The following is a 19308-nucleotide window of genomic DNA, read 5'->3' on the forward strand; positions in this document are numbered from 1 at the left end:
TTATCCAAGCCCTGATGGTTTTGTTTGTTTGTTTGTTTTTTGTGGTTGTTTTGTTTGTTTGTTTGTTTCTCTTTTTGTTTTGTTTTTTTTTGGAGTTGGGGCGGAGGGAGAGTCAGAAAGAATCTTAAGCAGGCTCTACACTAGGCATAGATCCCAGGGGCTGGGCAAGAGTCAGATGCTTAACCTACTAAGCCACCCAGGCACCCCTGATTTTTTTTTTAACCTCACTGGCTTTCTTGGATATTTCCTGTGTCAGCGGCTGCTTCAGTTCCATTTTGGAAAGAGGCAACTTTCAATATCAAGTTAAGTAACATGATTCTCACACCCTCCAAGCATTGCTTGCTGCTTTCCCACTTCACTGGAGCAGAGTTGTGGTGATTCTCCAAGATGACCATCTCTTTCTCTCTCTGTCTCTCCTCCTCCCTTATCATTCTCTGATGGGTGTTGATAGTACCCATGGTAGATGTGTCCCTTTAAATATCCCTAGGGGTTACATACAATTCACTTGTGCATTGGTGAGTCAACACAATGCAAAGGAATGACAGGCAAATCAAAAGCAGATCTTCTCTGAAAATCACACAAGTTGGAAACCTCTAAAACATTTTAAAACATATGATTTCCTAAGCCATTGTCCTGCCATGGTTTTAAAGTAAATGGTGACTGGTTTTATGATTCAACTCATCTAGAGAACATGTTTACTATGTCATGACAGGAGGTTTTGTTTTTCTTAGCACAGTGTCATTTGTTTCATGTCTAAGATGGGAATGCCTTTTTCTGCTTTAATTTTGCTTACATTTCTTATGATAGTCTAAAATAACATTCTGATACATTTTCTTTGGATTACAAGTTATGACTATAGTTACAACAAAATACAGTTACAACAAAACTTGTGAAACAAGTTTTTAAGTATCTTAAGTGAATTTCTGTGAAATGCTTCATTTTAAAAAATTGGTTTGGGCTGGGGTGAGAGAGGCATATCAGTCTTTTTTAGTTAGTCATTTGATAATGATTTTAAAATAATAATAACTTGATACCTACTTGCCTTCATTCAAAATGCAGAAAATAAGTTATGATTCTAGTAGGTCCTAACTCAGCCAACACTAATGACCTGAACGAAATGAATGATGGGACCCAGGAAGACAGTTAAAATAACAATATTTCTGTACTAGGGAGTCAGCACCTGTGGGTTAAATTCCTTGACATGGCTTGTCTCTAGCTGTGTGTCCTTAGACCAATAACTAAACCTGTCTAGTGTGAGTTTCATTATCAATACAATAGGTTTCATTATCTGTGATTTGGTGACTAAAATTGAGGGCTATATAATTTTAATTCTAATCTTTGCAGATTGGTCATGTCATTTTATTGCTTTAAGTATGTGCGAAGTTCATCCTACACAGAGCAAATGTTAATATCCCTTGTATAGAAATTCACCTGCAAATGCTGACAGCAGGGCCTCTCCTTCTTTTCCTCTTGTCAGTTCCTGTTTGGCTGGTAATGTGGGCTCTGATAGTGTCCCTGCCTGTGGGTACCTGTCCCAGCCTGCTCCTCCCCATCCTGCCTTCTTTGTCCTTTCCCAGTGGCAGCATTAGCATCTTGACTATCCCAGGGCTAGACTGGGTAGTGCCACACCCCTCAGCCTGGGCTGTTGTCACTTTATCACAGTCCACGGTGATTCCCACCTGCTTTGAAACACAGGGATCGTCCTTTCTCACCACTCTCTTGAGCGGGGTGAAGAAAACTTTACTGTCACTTGATTGATGCAAAAGAAAACAGTTTGATGAGCATTAATTGAGTGCCTGCTGTGTAGGAATTAGAGATATGAATTAAGCAGAGTCTCTGTCCTCATTGAATTTATAATCTGATAGAAGACACATATGCTGAGCATAATGTCAATAAAATGTAATCAATTCCATGATAACAAACAGAGAATGTTATAGAAACATGAAGTCTAGTGGCTGGTCACTGAGAGGTTCTAAGAAGAGATTATAATGTGTGGAGAGGGAGAAAAAGAACATGAACTGGAACTAAGGTGTGAAAATGATGGGGAATTCTTAGAAACCTACAAGGAGGCAAGTAGATGAACCTACACTGACGTGTCATTATGATCCGAAGTTCATAGTTGACATTAGGATTCACTTTTGGTGAAAATGTAAGTTTTCAGTTCCTTTGGGTAAATACCATGGATCTCAGTTGTTCGATTGTGTGGTAAGAGTGTGTTTAGTTTTGTAGGAAACTGTCAAGCTGTCCACCAAGGTGGCTGTAACAGTTTGCATTCCCAGCAGCAATGAGTGAGAGTTCTTGTTGCTTCACATCCTGATCGTCATTTGGTGCCATCAGTGTTTTTTTGGCTTTTGGCCAATCTGAAAGGTATGCCATGGTAACCCCTTGTGGTTTCCATTTACATTTCTCTGATGACGTATGATGTGGAACATCTTTCATATGCTTATTTTGCATCTGTACATCTTCTTTGGCAAGGTGTCTGTTAAGGTCTTTGACCCATTTTTTTAACCAGGTTTTTTTTTATTGTTTTTAAAAAAATTTATGTTTTGGATAACAATCCTTTATCAGATGTGCCTTTTGCAAACACTTTCTTTCAGTCCGTGGCTTGTCTTCTCATTCTCTTGACACATCTTTTATTTCAATTTGTGCATCTAACAATCTTTGTCTAAGAATAGAAACAACTTTCGTCTGCTTTGTTCACTTAACTCATAACTTGTCCTAAACAGATATAATTAAGTTCTTTGCATGCCTGAAACTATGTAAAATTTAGTACATTTCAGTCTTTCAGATATTCTAAATGACTAACACAGCAGTCTTATCAGGATTGATAAGGACTTTCTAAACTTTCTAGTCATTTAACTAAATCTTAAACACTTCAACTTACTAGCCCTGAAAATATAATAATTTAAAATTACTAATGTAGAAGATCAAGTATTTTATATATTTGAATACACTTTGCAAGTTATGTTATGCTTTTAAAATTAAAATCATAAGTATATTATCAAATAAGTATTTAAATTCAAGTCACAAAAGTTAATTGCCAGATTTTTTTTCTATGTCTCTAATATTATCTCAAAGGTTTTAAACAGTTAAGAATAAACACATTGAGGGAGCCTGGATGGCTTAGTCGGTTAAGTGTCCGATGTTGGCTCAGGTCATGATCTCGTGATTCATGGATTTGATCTCCGTGTTGGGCTCTGCACTGACAGCTCAGAGCCTGGAACCTGCTTCAGATTCTATGTCTGCCTCTCTCTCTGCCCCTCCCCTACCTGCTCGCTCTCTCTCTCTCTCTCTCTCTCTCTCTCACAAAAATAAATAAACATTAAAAGAAAAAGAATAAACATGATTATCCCAAGGTTATGCATCTTATTCATCAGTTTAGTAAAAAAGCATTGATACTATATTCCTTTGCTAAGGCTGCCACAGCAAAGTACCACAGGCCAGGTGATTTAAGTAACAGAAATTTATTTCCTCACAGTTCTACAGGTTAGAAGTCTGAGACAAGGTTAGTTTCTTGTAGAGGGCTGTGAGGGAGAATCTGTTCCATGCCTCTTCTCTACTTTCTGGTGATTCCCTGGCAGTCCTTAGTGACCTTGGATTGCAGATGCCTCACCTTGATCTCTGTCTTCTTCTTCACATGGCAGTCTCCATGGGAAGAGTTCTCATACTCTTACCATGTGATCCAGCAGTCAAGGTCTTTGGTATTTACCCAAAGGAATTGAAAATTTATATCCACACAAAAACCTGTGTACTAATGTTTGTAGTAACTTCATTCATAATCACCAAAACTTAAAGTAACTGAGACATCCTTCAGTGGGTGAATGGATAAATAAACTGTGGCACATCCTAATAATGGGGTATTATTCAGTGCTAAAAAGAAACGAGCTATCAAGCCATGAAAACACATGGGGGAACCTTAAATGCACATCACTAAGTGAAAGAAGCCAATCTGAAAGGGCTATAGACTATATGATCCCAACTAGAGAACATTTTGGAAAAGGCAAAACTATGGAAACAGTAAAAGACCACGGGTAGTTATAGGCTGCAAAGAGAGGTGAATAGGCAGAGCACAGGGGATTTTAGGGCAATGGAAATACTGTATGGTACTATAGTGGTAGGTAGGTGTCATTATACACTTATAAAAATCCAGAGAATATCCAACACCAAGTGTGAACTCTGATGTCAACTATGGACTTTGGGTGACAATCATGTTTCAGTGTAGGTTCATTGATTATAACACATGCATCACCCTAATGCAGGATGTTGATAGTGGGGAGAGCTGGGTGTGTGGAGCAAGGAGGACAGGGGCTAACTGGTAACTCTATACTTTCCACTCAGTTTTGCTGTGACCCTCAAACTGCTCTAAAAATCAAGTTTAGGGGTACCTGGGTGGCTCAGTCAGTTATGCGTCTGACTCTTGATCTCAGTTCAGGTTTTGATCACACAGTCATGAGTTCAAGCCCAGCATTGGGCTCTGCACTGGATGTGAAGCCTTCATAAAAATAATAAATAAATAAAAATAAAGTTTATTTATTAAAAAACTATAATAAAATACAGAAAGTAGAAATACATAGAAATAATCCATATAGAAATTCAGTATAGGAAATGATCCATACCCTTTGGTTCCAGGAGACTGTAGAGTCCTTGAGAACAGAAATTATTCTTAGTTATTGATATATCCAGTATCTGACATAGTGCTTAATAAATAGCAAACAGATGCTGGTTGGATGAACGAATGGATGGGTGGATGGTTGAATAAGAGATGTAGTACAAGAAACTTCTGGAAGAGGAAGAGTCCTTCTAACAATTATTTTGCCTTGGGAAGATTAACTCAGTGCAGACAGAGTACTGACCTTGCCCCACACACGGTGTTTTTTTGGTTTGTTTTGTTTTTTATAAATTTTTTTAACATTTATTTATTTTTGAGACAGAGAGAGAGCATGAACAGGGGAGGGTCAGAGAAAGAGGGAGACACAGAATCTGAAACAGGCTCCAGGCTCTGAGCTGTCAGCACAGAGCCCGACGCGGGGCTCGAACCCACAAACCGCAAGACCATGATCTGAGCCGAAGTCGGACGCTTAACTGACTGAGCCACTCAGGCGCCCCCCCGCCACACACACATAGTTTTGGGTTGCTGTCTGCATAGGCGATCAGCCTAGTGTACAAGCTCAGAAGCAGAGCGGGAATGTCCAGAGCAGCAGTGGAGTAGATTGGAGCCTGATGCATCAGAACAATGAAGGTCTGACTTTCCAGAAAACAAGCCAGAAACATGTTTCTCCTTGAAGATACTGCAAGAGCAGTAGCAGTCCAGCCTCCTCAGGTACAGACAAAGCAGGAGGTGGAGTAGATAGAGGGAATTGTGAATATTTTCCAATCTCTAGGGAGCACTTGGAGAGAGAGTATGCTTTTCCTGTAAGCCACTCTTCTTCCTCTGTGGGAAGGTATAGTGCATTCAGTGAGCTGGGAGGCAGGATTCAAATCTCAGTTCATTCAAAGTCCATGGAACATTGTTAGATTGTTTTACGCCTTGGTAGTTTTGTTGTTTTTTATTTGTTTTTGTTTTTTTATGCCTTGGTAGTTTTATATGTAAAATGAAAAAATGTTCTTTTGCTTATTATTATTGTCAAATAAAAATCGTTCTGGACTCCTTGGGGTGACAGCATCAGAGATGATTAGTCTTTGTGCCACGAATGACCCAAGTGCCTGGTCAAGGTCATACCCGTGCCCGAGGTCAGGCCTCTTTGAGCGCCATCAGTCTAGCTGCCAGACCCAGACTGAGCTAGGGCCCTGATTTGCTGTCTTCTGAGCCTCCAACTGTACTCCAAATGAATATTGTAATTACAGAATATCAAGGGGAGCCCCAGTCTAGAAAGATTACACAGTTCTTCTCATAAACAGTTGAATTAGGAGTTAAATGTCTATTGATTCAGCATGTGATTCTCTGTAATGAATCTCTAAATGCTGTTAAAAATCCAACTTGGGAACTTACACACCTGGACTTTCTAGTCTGTAACTGACACACAAAGTTTTGAAGGAACACAGTTTTCAACAGTCTATTTCAAGGCATATTCCTGGTGTCATTTATCCATAATGTCTACAATTTCCTCAAGAAAAATACAGCAGGATGTCAGATGCTGTATTTATTTCCCCGCCTGCCGTTAAAGCCCACACTGGTTGCCTCTTTAAAAGTTATGCGTGTTACAAATGGAAATTCCTTACCAGGAGAGTATTCTTAGAAAAGTGATTCACATCCAGCCTATCGGCACATTTATTGTTCTACTTCCAAAATATACCCCAGTGCATTGACTTCTTTCTGTCTCCACCATTTACTGTTCTAGTCCAAGCCATAATCATCTCTCACTAGACTACTGCGATAGCCTCCTGACAATTCCACTTTTCTGTCTGCTCCCAATCCATTCATTTCCACATAGTAGGCAGATTCATCAGTTTAAAATATCACAGCTCCCTGCTTTGAAATCTCTAGTGGCTTTACATGGCGATTCAAATGAAGTCCAAACTCTACAGTGAGCCCAGAGGGCCTGGCTCATGCTCACCTCTCTGGCTCCTATCACATCATCCCTCACTGTCCTCCAGCCCCACTCTTCCTTCTTTCCTCACGCAAGGCCCTTGCCCTTGCTGTCCCCTCTGCCTGGAATGTTCTGATTCCAGTTCTTCGCCTAGGTGGTTCCCTCGTCACCAGGGCCTCAGCTTCTCAGAGGGCAGCTCTCCCTAACTTCCCCAACTCAAAAGGCCCTCCCTGCCCTTTTCAGTCACTCTCCATTGCTCCTCTATGTTTTTCTCTTCACAGCCCGTTTTGTTACTGAAAATGTCATGTTTGTCTATTTGTTTCTTAATGCCTGCCCTCTCACTGCCTAAACACCCCAAGGGAACAAAGATCTTAGTTTTGCCTCTTCTGAATCCCCTGTGACAAGAGCAGTGCCTGGCATAAGATATATATTTATTGGATAAGTGAATACCTAGATATATACAGATATATCTATATATTCATTCAGCAAATGTATTTGTTTAAATGTTTATGTATTCATATGTTATATATGAATGAAAAAATATCCCTGAAGATTTTTTTCACATCCAGTTTTTATCATGACTTAGAATGTTGGAGTGGATGGAATAATCAATTCTATTAAGTGTAGGGGCTGGATTAAAATAAAGGCAGCAACGTAAGAAAACAATAAAGATTTTGTCTGTTTCCTATACCTTACTGCACCTTGAACATAGTTGGAATGACACCAAGAATTACCATAGACTCCTTGATAAAATGCCTTCTATGCCTCCAAGAAGAGGTGTGGTGTGTGTGTGTGTGTGTGTGTGTGTGTGTGTGTGTGTGTGTTTCTGAATATATTTTTATGTACCTTATTTAGAGTTTTACTACTATAAATTCTAAGCTGTAGTCCAGAGTTCTCATGCCTATACTTAAACGATACATATCCTTTGATTTTGATGCTGGGATCTTTGGGTCTTTCTTCCTTAGTTCCCTTTATTAAGCTCACTTTTAAGATGGCCTCAAGGAAAATGAACATCTGGAAATGACCACATTAAATCCCAAAGTTAAGTATCACATAGACCAATTTTTCTGTGGCCCAAGGAATTAGATATTTTTACCTCCTCTGAGGGGAGCTCCTCATTTATTTTTTTTCTTCATACTGGCATTCATAAAATTTTTTTTTATCACTCGCCGGGTAACAGGTACCATGCTCACCTCTCATATTAAAATAACAAATGAGACTGAGCCTACTTGGATCTTGGCCTACTTGGGTCTCAGAATGACATCATTGTCTATGGGATGACCTTCTTATGCTGGAGCCTTAGAATTCTTACCCAGTCTGTCTCCAGCCATAGTCACTGCCTTGCTATATGCCAGGGAAGGTAATGTTAACATTTTCATGGTATGTTTCAGCAACTTGGAAGCATATACAGTATACTGGCTGCAATCATGAATGTTGGAAACATTGAATTTTCTTCTGTGGCAACTGAACACCAGCTTGACAAGAGCCACATTTCCAATCATGCAGCTCTGGAAAACTGTGAGTTTTATTATCTTCTGTTCAACACTGAACCCTTTTTTTTTAATGTTTATTTATTTTTGAGACAGAGCATGAGCAGGGAAGGGGCAGAGAGAGAGGGAGACACAGAATGTGAAGCAGGCTCCAGGCTGTGAGCTGTCAGCACAGAGCCTGACGCGGGGCTCGAACTCACGAACTGTGAGATCCTGACCTGAGCCGAAGTCGGACGCCCAACCGACTGAGCCACCCAGGCGCCCCAACACTGAACTCTTGAAAAATGTCTAATGACATACTTGTAAGTGTCACATAAAGACAATTTCAAAAAAAACTTCAAAAAAAAGATAATTTCAAGCGATTGTACTGATAGAGAATCCTGAAAAAGAATATTCAGATTCAATTTGCATAAAATGAAGCTTTTAAAGTACAATATTTAAAACACATATTCATGCCTGCAAATTAACTGATTACTGAAGAAAACCTTCCTAAGACTAGGCTTTAGACTGTTTTAGGAGCTATTTACATTTCAATGTAAAAACACAGAAAATATAATTAAAATTTAGTAAACTGATCTGAAAAGAGTTTAAGTTATTATTTGGTAGATTTAGTGTATATATCATTTTATTTTATTTTTTAAATATAATTTGTTGTCAAATTGTCTTCCATAAAACACCCAGTGCTCATCCCAACAAGTGCCCTCCTCAATGCCCATCGCCCAGTTTTCCCTCCCCCCCCCCACCATCAACCCTCAGTTTGTTTGTTCTCTGTATTTAAGAGTCTCTTATGGTTTGCATCCCTCCCTCTGTGTTTGTAACTTTTTTTTTTCTCTTTCCCCTCCCCCATGGTCTTCTGTTAAGTTTCTCAAGATCAACATATGAGTGAAAACATATGGTATCTGTCTTTCTCTGACTGACTTATTTCACTTATAAGCAGTAAAGACTTGTATATTTATTTTCATACTGGATGAATTTTTATACTCATTCATCCTGGGTTAACTGATTTTGCAATAATTTTGTATACAAGAAAAGTGCAATATTGTATTTGCTTCAAATCAACTTTTTTCTCTATCTAGCAGAGTTTAATGAATTATTCCAATAACTTAAGGTTTCCCACTGATTTTCTGGTGGCACAGCTTTTTTATTTAGAATATATGCTATTTTTTTAAATTTTTAATGTGGGCATATGCCTCTATTAATTCCAGATTTGTTATGTTTCATATATAATGTAGAGAATCAAGATATAAATTTTTATTTATATATTTTTTCTGATTTATACTTAATCAGAAACAGAATGAGCTGTTTTAGGGTAAATTTCAGAGGACCAGATACGAACCATCCTAGTCTGGACCTGTCCTTAGATCCCTATCATCTCCATGCCACTTTGTCTCTGGGACCAGCTTAGTAATACAGAAGAACTGAGATTGGCATGTAATGATTGCCGTGGACCTGAGAACCTGTTCTGATTTTTCATATATAAATAAAGTTAAATGACCAGAAGATATTAGACTAATAGTTTTTTGTTTTGTTTTGTTTTGTTTTGTTTTTTTTCTGGGCCATGGATCTCCCTCTGGCCCATGATGAGCCGGGCCTTCTTCTGGCCAATGTGCTGCAGGCTATGTAGATCCTGGGCTGAACCTTCATTCAGCAGATCTAATATTTTTTGGCACCCATGGGCCAGTAGTTCCAGGTTGATCTGTAGCTCCCAGCAGTCCCCAGTTATCAGATGTGGAAGGGAAAAACAGAAAACTCCAGTGATATATTCAGATCTCACCATTGATCATAATTAGAAGAGTTATCAACCATGAAGAGAATGATTGACCACAGAGATATTTGTAGATTATGAATATATACTCAGAAACTAACAAACTAAGAACTGACTTTGATAATTGAGAACCTATTTCTATATAGGAAACACTCATATGGGTCACAAAAGATTAATATTTATATGAATATAGTTAAAATTAAAGCACTTTGTGGAATAGCCTTTTATGGCAAATAAAAATTTTGCTAACTTATAATGATTTATAATTAAAGTTGCAAGGAATTATCTCCAAACCAAGGCCATGTTTCCTGATGGTTTTACAGGTACATTGTTTCAATCAGGGGCAAGTTCTGGCTGTTCTGTCTCATAAATATGTCTCAAATCTGACCACTTCTGTTTATCTCCATCATCTTCGTTCTCACTGAAGACAACATCACCTCTCACCTGAGCTAAGTAACCTCCCAATTGCTCATTCTACATCAGTTCTTGAACTTTTCCAGGCCATTCTCCACAATTCATTCAGAAACCACTTAATGCATGTATCTAGAAGGTTCTCTCAATCTTTCTCTCCCTCTCTCCCTCCCTGTCCCTCTCCTCCTCCCTCTATCTTCCTACTTAAGTTTCTTGATTAGCTTCCATTCCTTCTAGATGAAGATGATCAAGACTAGAAGTTTGCCTTATGAGGTATTATACTTAGCAATATATCCCCAGGTAAAATGAACAATGCAGGAATAGAAGTAGACATATTAATCAATGGGAAACACTATTCAGAAACAGAAACAGATCCAAGCAGAATTGCCAGAAATGGCATTACAAATCACTAGGGAATCAGTGTTGTAGGGACAGCAAACTGGCTAGCCACTTGGGGGGGTGGAGGGGGGATTCGAATTCTTGTCATACACCATATACCAAAATGAATTACAAACCTATACCATTTAAATGCAAAAAATCATAAAAGTTCAGGACAAGAGTGCGTTTATATAATCCTGAAATGAGAAAAGACTTGAAGGATTTTATGTGCAGAAAACCAAAAGCAGAAAGGATTTTTAATGGATATTTGACTACATACATATTAAAACTCTTTCATACTAACAAAAGAAAAATAAACGAAATTGCAATATAGGTAAAAAATAAAAGAAAATATTTGTACTATACATATAAGAAATATATGTAAGCTATGAAGAGCTCTTCTAAGCTTATTAGGAAAAGACAAAGATTTCAATGAAAAAAGGGAGTTTATAAAATAAAACCATAAATTACTAATAAAAATATGAAAAAAAGAAAGTAGCTTCACTAGGAGTCAGTTAAAAACAAATTGAAAAATGAAGGCATTTTTTCCTATCAAATAGGCCATTCTCAAAAGTAATATGTGGTACCCATGAAATTGCATTAAAATTTTTTTTTATTTGGCTGATAAGAATGTAATTGGTTCAGGGTTTTTGAAGAATAGCTAAATAGTATACATAAGAAGGCTTAAATATGTTTATATACACTGAACCAATTACTGATTCTAAGCAATTTATGCTAAGAGAATCATACGAAACAGGAACACAGATTCATACACAAAATATTTATCCCAGCATTCTTTACAATTATGAACATATGGAAACAATCTAAATATCCAACAATTTAAAGTTATTGATATATTATGATATATAGCAGACTATTATGCAGCAAATTAAAATTTACAAACAATATTTAATAAAGTGAGAAATGCTTAAGATATTAAGATGAAATATATGTGCAGAATAGTGACAGTAAACATGCTTAAAAGGAAAGAAATGCAGAATGTTAACTTGAAAAGCAAGATATCCACAGTGGACTTGTATTACCTCTACAATGTGAAAACAATATTTAAGCAAGGTCCAGTGATCTTAGCCACATAGCTGAGAACTATCTTGTCCCAATGCTAAAAGTAAAATTCAAAATGTTGAAAATAATTTAAAAGGAGAACTGATTTAAAAAATAGTCTGTCATGTGATAGTTTGGGTTAAAGATGTTTTATATTAAAAAATGAGTTTTATTCCCTGAATTTAGGTATTTTTCATTTAAAATTCCCTGTGATATTTAATTACCATTAAATATGCATGTTCCAGGCATCACACTTTAACAGAATTTAATTATTGAACTATATAACTGAGAAGTAGTAGGATACAAAAATACATTAATGTTGAGATAAGGTTTATGCTGTTTGGGTTAAATATTGCAAAGGTTAGGTAAAATACATTGGTTTGAGCATATCCCTCAAGTCTAAGTAACTTCCAGTTAATTTCTACATTTTGAAAACATGTATATGATAATGGCGTCCAAATTATACCAAATTTATTCATTATGCTTATAAATTATTTCACATAATTCAGTGAAATTATGTTTGGCATCATGTAAACAACCACTGGCTTGTGCCAATGTTCCCTCCTGTCAGCCAGTTCGGTTTGGGTTGTGCTGTATTTATTATATGGCAGTCTGCATGTGACCAGTCAGGGAGAGAAAAATGATCAAGAAGAGACACAGGACTCCTACTCAACAGCAACTTATTTTTACATTAGAAAGTCTTCACATATTTCTTTTATGTCATTTGAAGAAGGTAAATTAAGACATTTTCATTCTATAGGAAGTGACTTCATTGCCATAACTTTTTCTAACAACACATCTGTTTGTTTTTTTTAGCTGCTTCTTTGCTTTGCATTCAGGCAGATGAACTAAAAGAAGCTCTTACCTCCCACTGTGTGGTCACTAGAGGAGAAACCATTATTCGACCCAATACGGTCGAAAAAGCTACTGATGTCAGAGATGCTATGGCCAAAACTTTATACGGGCGTCTCTTTAGTTGGATAGTCAATCGCATTAACAGCTTATTGAAGCACGGCACATCGCCAAGGTAAAAATTCTCATGGAAACATTTTTTTCCCCAAATGTCAGGTGATGTACATCTGTTTTCTAATTTATTGATTTGTATATGAGTCCCTTTGAAGACGTTTCTAATTGCTATCGCTGAATTATTACGGTTCTATCTCAGTAGATCTGCTTTATTTCCTAGTAGCCCTTTATTAGGCCACATAGCTATAAAAATGCAAACGTCCTGGAACACAAAAACTGTAGCAACATGAATAAACATGAAAAGTGAATTTTTAAAGTGACATCAATTTATATGTTCTTTTGATAGGAAGGTGTACTGCAAAGTGTATACCATTTTATACTTGCATAAAATGTCATTCCAGCAGGTTTTTTTGTTTGTTTGCTTTGTTTTGAAGGATTGAATTAAATCTTGAAGGCAAAGGAAAGCTTTCTTTTTATATTTTAACTCTCACTATAATCCTGTAAGGATAGGAATCATGACCTCCAATGAAATTTGGTTCCAAAATGTCCTAAGTAAATAGTAAATGATAGAGTGAATATATGAACGATGATGTCATCGTTTATGCCCTGCCTAGTACCCCATCTTAGAAATAAAGAATCACAGCCACCACTGACTGAGTACTCTCTATGTACCAGGGATTGCGCACAGGTATAAGCCCTTCCATTTACACCTAAAGCTTTGTTCCGCCACAAATTACACAATCTGTAGAAATTGTATACAAAAAGCAGGATAGATGCCTACCTTAAGTCACCTTGTTCACATTTGCTTACTAAGCATAAAAGACTATTCTATACACATTTCAGGCATGTAATTCAGTCATTTTTCCACGAAGGGCCATACCACATCATAATATTATCCAGAATGTCTAAGAGATTATCCATTATTCCTCCATGTTCTTAACTCTCTATCCCCCAGAATTGCTTCTTTCCCTTTCTGCTACACTGTAACCTATCTGACGGGGTCTGCAAATCAAATTCCAGTTTGCCCATTCTGATTTAATGATCAAAACACTTTGTATGTTCACGTGTGGCCATATGTATGATGCCAAGCTTTCAGATGAAAATGGAAAAATTCCAGAATGTTCACTATCTATGTATTCCACAGATGACTACATTTTGCTACTTATCATCTGCATGTTTGCACTAAGGCGATCTGCTGAAAATTCCACTACAGCCTATTTACTATTTGGTAACTTTCCTTTCCATACACTAAAGAAAGCCAGCCAAATCTTAGATTTTCAAAATTTTTATAGAAAGTTTAACAAACAGGGGCGCCTGAGTGGCTCAGTTGGTTAAGAATCCGACTTCGGCTCAGGTCATGAACTCAAGGTCAGGGAGTTCGAGCCCCGCGTTGGACTCTGTGCTGACAGCTCGGAGCCCGGAGTCTGATTTGGATTCCGTCTCGCTCTCTCTCTGCCCCTCCCCAGCTTACACTCTGTTCTCTCTGTCTCTCAAAAATGAATAAATGTTAAAAAAAAATGTTTTTTAAATAAAGTTTAACAAATTAAAATAAGACCATTCATATAGTTCAGCAAAAATCTGTCAAGATTTATGTTAAGATTTTGAAGAGCCTATATACTGTGCCAGTCTTTTCCACTAACTTGTTGTGCAACCCTTGACAAATTACTGCATTTGTCTGCATCTTGTCTTCTTCAGCTATTAAATAAAGGCATGTAATGACAAATCAGTGGTCTTAGTTATTGATGGACATCTTGGAGCCTTTTAAGGATCTCTTGAGGGATGCCTGGATGGCTTAGTCAGTTCAGTGTCCAACTCTTTATTTTGGCTCAGGTCATAATGTCATGGTTCATGGGATCGAGCCCTGCATTGTTCTCTCTCCTCCCTTTGCACCTCTCCCACTCCCTCTCTTTCTCTCTCTCTCTCTCTCTCTCTCTCTCTCTCTATCTAAAAAAAAAGAAAAGAAAAGAATAAAAGAAAGAATAAAAGGATCTATTGAAACTATGTTCTTCACTCCAAAATTTTAAAAATGGATATATTTCTATATACCCACCAAAATATTGTGCATGGTTGATTCCAGCCCCCTTGAAGACCATTAACAGACCCCAGGTTAAGAATCCCTGAATGAGGTCATCTCTAAGGTCCTCCTGGCTGTAACACACTATTAGATGAGTTAAATATCTCAGCAGGATCCTGTGGGATGATTTTTTAAAAGAATAATAATGTTGACTTAAACCAGCATAAATTTTCACTTTCTATTCAAAATAGGAATTTTCAGAAGTATTTGTATAGCTTTCCTTTTGTCAATCCCATCACACAAAGGGTCCTATAACTTTGTGTTCTGAGTTCAGTCAGTTCTTCCGAATACAGAGAGCATCCTTCACTTCCCAGCAAGAGGTTGACAGCTGTCATTTCTAAATCATTTCCTCACACAACACTAAGCGTTAACCTAGGTTACATAAATAGTGAGCACAGAGAAATGTTTGTACTCTCCTTTTTAAAATCACATGAAAATAACTGTAATGCATATATTTCTCAGAAGAGGCAAACTTCTGACCAACTATCTAGCCTTTAAAGAACAGAGAGGTAACCATTATGGGGGAGCAGGAAAAAAAGTACATTTGGAATATTTAATTATAAAATAATATTTAAGATAGACTCCACCAAAGACTTCTAGAACTGATACATGAATTCAGCAAAGTTGCAGGATAAAAAATCAATGTACAGAAATCAGTTGCATTCTTATACACTAATAATGAAGCTACAGAAAGACAAATAAAGAAACTCATCCCATTCACAATTGCACCAAGAAGCATAAAATACCTAGGAATAAGTCTAACCAAAGATGTAAAAGATCTGTATGCTGAAAACTATAGAAAGCTTATGAAGGAAATTGAAGAAGATATAAAGAAATGGAAAAACATTCCATGCTCATGGGTTGGAAGAATAAATATTGTCAAAATGTCAATACTACCCAAAGCTATCTACACATTCAATGCAATCCCAATCAAAATTGCACCAGCATTCATCTCAAAACTAGAACAAGCAATTCTAAAATTCATATGGAACCACAAAAGGCCCCGAATAGCCAAAGTAATTTTGAAGAAGAAGACCAAAGCAGGAGGCATCACAATCCCAGACTTTAGCCTCTACAACAATGCTGTAATCATCAAGACAGCATGGTATTGGCACAAAAACAGACACATAGACCAGTGGAATAGAATAGAAACCCCAGAACTAGACCCACAAACGTATGGCCAACTAATCTTTGACAAAGCAGGAAAGAACGTCCAGTGGAAAAAAGACAGTCTCTTTAACAAATGGTGCTGGGAGAACTGGACAGCAACATGCAGAAGAATGAAACTAGACCACTTTCTCACACCATTCACAAAAATAAACTCAAAATGGATAAAGGACCTGAATGTGAGACAGGAAACCATCAAAACCCTAGAGGAGAAAGCAGGAAAAGACCTCTCTGACCTCAGCCGCAGCAATTTCTTACTTGACGCATCCCCAAAGGCAACGGAACTAATAGCAAAAATGACCTATTGGGACCTCATGAAGATACAAAGCTTCTGCACAGCAAAGGAAACAACCAACAAAACTAAAAGGTAACCAACAGAATGGGAAAAGATACTTGCAAATGACATATCGGACAAAGGGCTAGTATCCAAAACCTATAAAGAGCTCACCAAACTCCACACCCGAAAAACAAATAACCCAGTGAAGAAATGGGCAGAAAATATGAATAGACACTTCTCTAAAGAAGACATCCAGATGGCCAACAGGCACATGAAAAGATGCTCAACATCGCTCCTCATCAGGGAAACACAAATCAAAACCACACTCAGATATCACCTCACGCCAGTCAGAGTGGCTAAAATGAACAAATCAGGAGACTATAGATGCTGGAGAGGATGTGGGGAACGGGAACCCTCTTGCACTGTTGGTGGGAATGCAAACTGGTGCAGCTGCTCTGGAAAACAGTGTGGAGTTTCCTCAAAAAATTAAAAATAGACCTACCCTATGACCCAGCAATAGCACTGCCAAGAATTTACCCAAGGAATACAGGAGTACTGATGCATTGGGACACTTGTGCCCCAGTGTTTATAGCAGCACTCTCAACAATAGCCAAATTATGGAAAGAGCCTAAATGTCCATCAACTGATGAATGGATAAAGAAATTGTGGTTTATATACACAATGGAGTACTACGTGGCAATGAGAAAGAATGAAATATGGCCCTTTGTAGCAACGTGGATGGAACTGGAGAGTGTTATCCTAAGTGAAATAAGCCATACAGAGAAAGATACCATATGTTTTCACTCTTATGTGGATCCTGAGAAACTTAACAGAAACCCATGGGAGAGGGGAAGAAAAAAAAAAAGAGGTTAGAGTGGGAGAGAGCCAAAGCACTCTTAAAAACTGAGAACAAACTGAGGGTTGATGGCGGGTGGGAGGGAGGGAAGGGTGGGTGATGGGTATTGAAGAGGGCATCTTTTGGGATGAGCACTGGGTGTTGTATGGAAACCAATTTGACAATAAATTTCATATATTAAAAAATAATAAAATAAAATAATATTTAATTGCATTTTAAAGTAGTTGATTATAAAATAAACTCAAATACATTTTTGTCTTTCCCCAAGTTACCATTTATTCTCTATTAAACAATTATGAATTAATAACGCAAAAGTAAATAATGATTCTTTAAAAGAGGTGAAGTGTTTTTAGCAAGATGTTTTAATTGTTCTAAAGTGAAAGACTAAAGACATCCTTACACAGAATTTTTGCTTTTCTGGTATGATTTTTATTGAATATATTTTTGTGGTCTTCTGAGTGCTGGCCAGGTTTTCCGTATGATTCATGACTCACTTGGGGCTGTGATCTTGTACCCACAAACCCATAGGAAAAAGTATAGGACAGGTTTCTGTAGTACAAGGAAAATCTTGTATCTTTTACATGTTAAAATTGATGCTACCTACTTTATGTTTTATGGAAGGAAACTTTTTCAATTAAGAAAATTTACACTCTGTGTCTTGGTAGGAGTTTCTTAGCTAAATCACAAAAGCGTATTCTGAGACACCCTGCTTTCCATTCCCTCTTAAGAAAATAAGTAAGGACTCAATAATGCCTCTTTAATTTTCCAGTGGGAACGGTGATGAGCTGAGCATTGGCATTCTGGATATATTTGGCTTTGAAAACTTCAAAAAAAATTCCTTTGAGCAGCTGTGCATTAACATTGCAAATGAACAAATTCAGTATTATTTCAATCAACACGTGTTCACATGGGAACAGGTAAGTCATGGTACTATTAAGATTCATGTATGTGTGTGTTACATGCAGAATTGTACTAATGAAGCAAGACTTAGATCATAGGTTTAGGGCCTTAAATATATAGACAAAGGAAAGATTTTCTTTTCTCCATGCCTGTAGTAAAAACAAAAATAAAACCAGAAAACAAGTATGAATTTAGTGTCTCCATATGAGATGCCCTTCCTTGAAAAACCAATGCACCCTTCTCCAAAACTTAGCAAGTCTGAGCCCTTATACACAAACAAGTTTCCTTTGGAAATTTAAGTCAGCAGATGTGTCCAACTGTTTCTCCTTCTGTAGACTGTGTAGCTGAAACTCTGTTTGAAATTTAAATATCCATCTAAAATGCATTAAACTTCAGAATTCCGGTAACTAGGCAACAGAACACAAGATAATGGGTTTGATGCAAATGCCATGAAATGGCAATTTTGACAGGGTACAATATGTAATTTATGATTCAGCTTCAAAAATCAGAGACTTACTTGAATTGCATTTGGCAAAGCTGTAGTATTAAAATTATTTAAATTATTTTATCAAGTCTAAAAGCAGCAGTGGTCATATTTTGTGTCATTTAGTGTGTCATGTGTCTCCTGTAAATAATATCACATTGTTTTGTGCTTACTGAATAGAACTGACGTTTTTACTTAAATTTGAGATAAATGAGAGGTACATGAACTTCTTTTGATTCAAAATATTTAGGCTTATTGAGAATTTACTTTAAAATTGCATTTTGAAAACACTGGTCACAAAAGAAAACCTCTAGATATTAACATTTCTTAGGCCAAAAAAAGGGACAAAAGTGTAAGGTTTTACCTGTGTTTGCATAGCTCTGATCTACCCCAGGATCTTGTTCTATCAAATATTCATTCCTCTCTTCTTTCTCACTCTGTGTGTCTCTCTCTCCTCTTTCTCCACTCTTCTCCATTAGCGCGCGCAGTCCTGTAGCCTAGATAAATAATGAGATCTTTAAAAATTGTTAAAAACAAAAGCCTTTCTCCAACCTGCTTATCTCAGTAGCTATGGCCTCTCTCTTCCCTTCACAGCCAAGCTGCTTGAAAGCATATTCAGTATTCATTGCATTGTGTTGATTTCTTCTCTACCTGAGTATATGAGTCTGTAGCATCTGGCTCTGACCTCGCCCACTCTCCTGGAATGGGCCTTCCTAATCTCATCAGTCATTAGTATCAGAAACATTTTAGTCTCTACATTATTAGCCTTTCTGTAATTTTCAACCCTGTTGATAAATTCCTGTTTCTGGAAAACCCCTCCTTTAGCATCCCTAATACCATCTTTCTGTTTCTCTGCCATCTTCCTGTCACTTCCTGTACCATCTCGTAAATCAGTCGTTCTCAACCCTGGCTGCATATTAGAATCACTGGGTACTGGAAAATCCCAATGCC

At 37.3% G+C, this 19308-nt stretch overlaps 1 protein-coding gene across 2 annotated transcripts in view; it reads left to right on the forward strand.

The window, feature by feature from the left end:
• MYO3A (myosin IIIA) overlaps positions 1–19308 on the forward strand; it is a 244074-nt gene that overhangs the window by 141272 nt on the left and 83494 nt on the right. For both annotated transcript variants that reach the window (XM_060659133.3, XM_060659132.3), the window contains exons 17-19: positions 7919–8045; positions 12450–12660; positions 17743–17890. In XM_060659133.3, the coding sequence (XP_060515116.2) occupies positions 7919–8045; positions 12450–12660; positions 17743–17890 (486 nt within the window). The remainder of the gene's footprint in view (positions 1–7918; positions 8046–12449; positions 12661–17742; positions 17891–19308) is intronic.

The sequence above is a fragment of the Panthera onca genome, chromosome B4 (assembly GCF_046562875.1).
Source record: "Panthera onca isolate mPanOnc1 chromosome B4, mPanOnc1 haplotype 2, whole genome shotgun sequence".
NCBI classification, from domain to species: Eukaryota; Metazoa; Chordata; class Mammalia; order Carnivora; family Felidae; genus Panthera; species Panthera onca.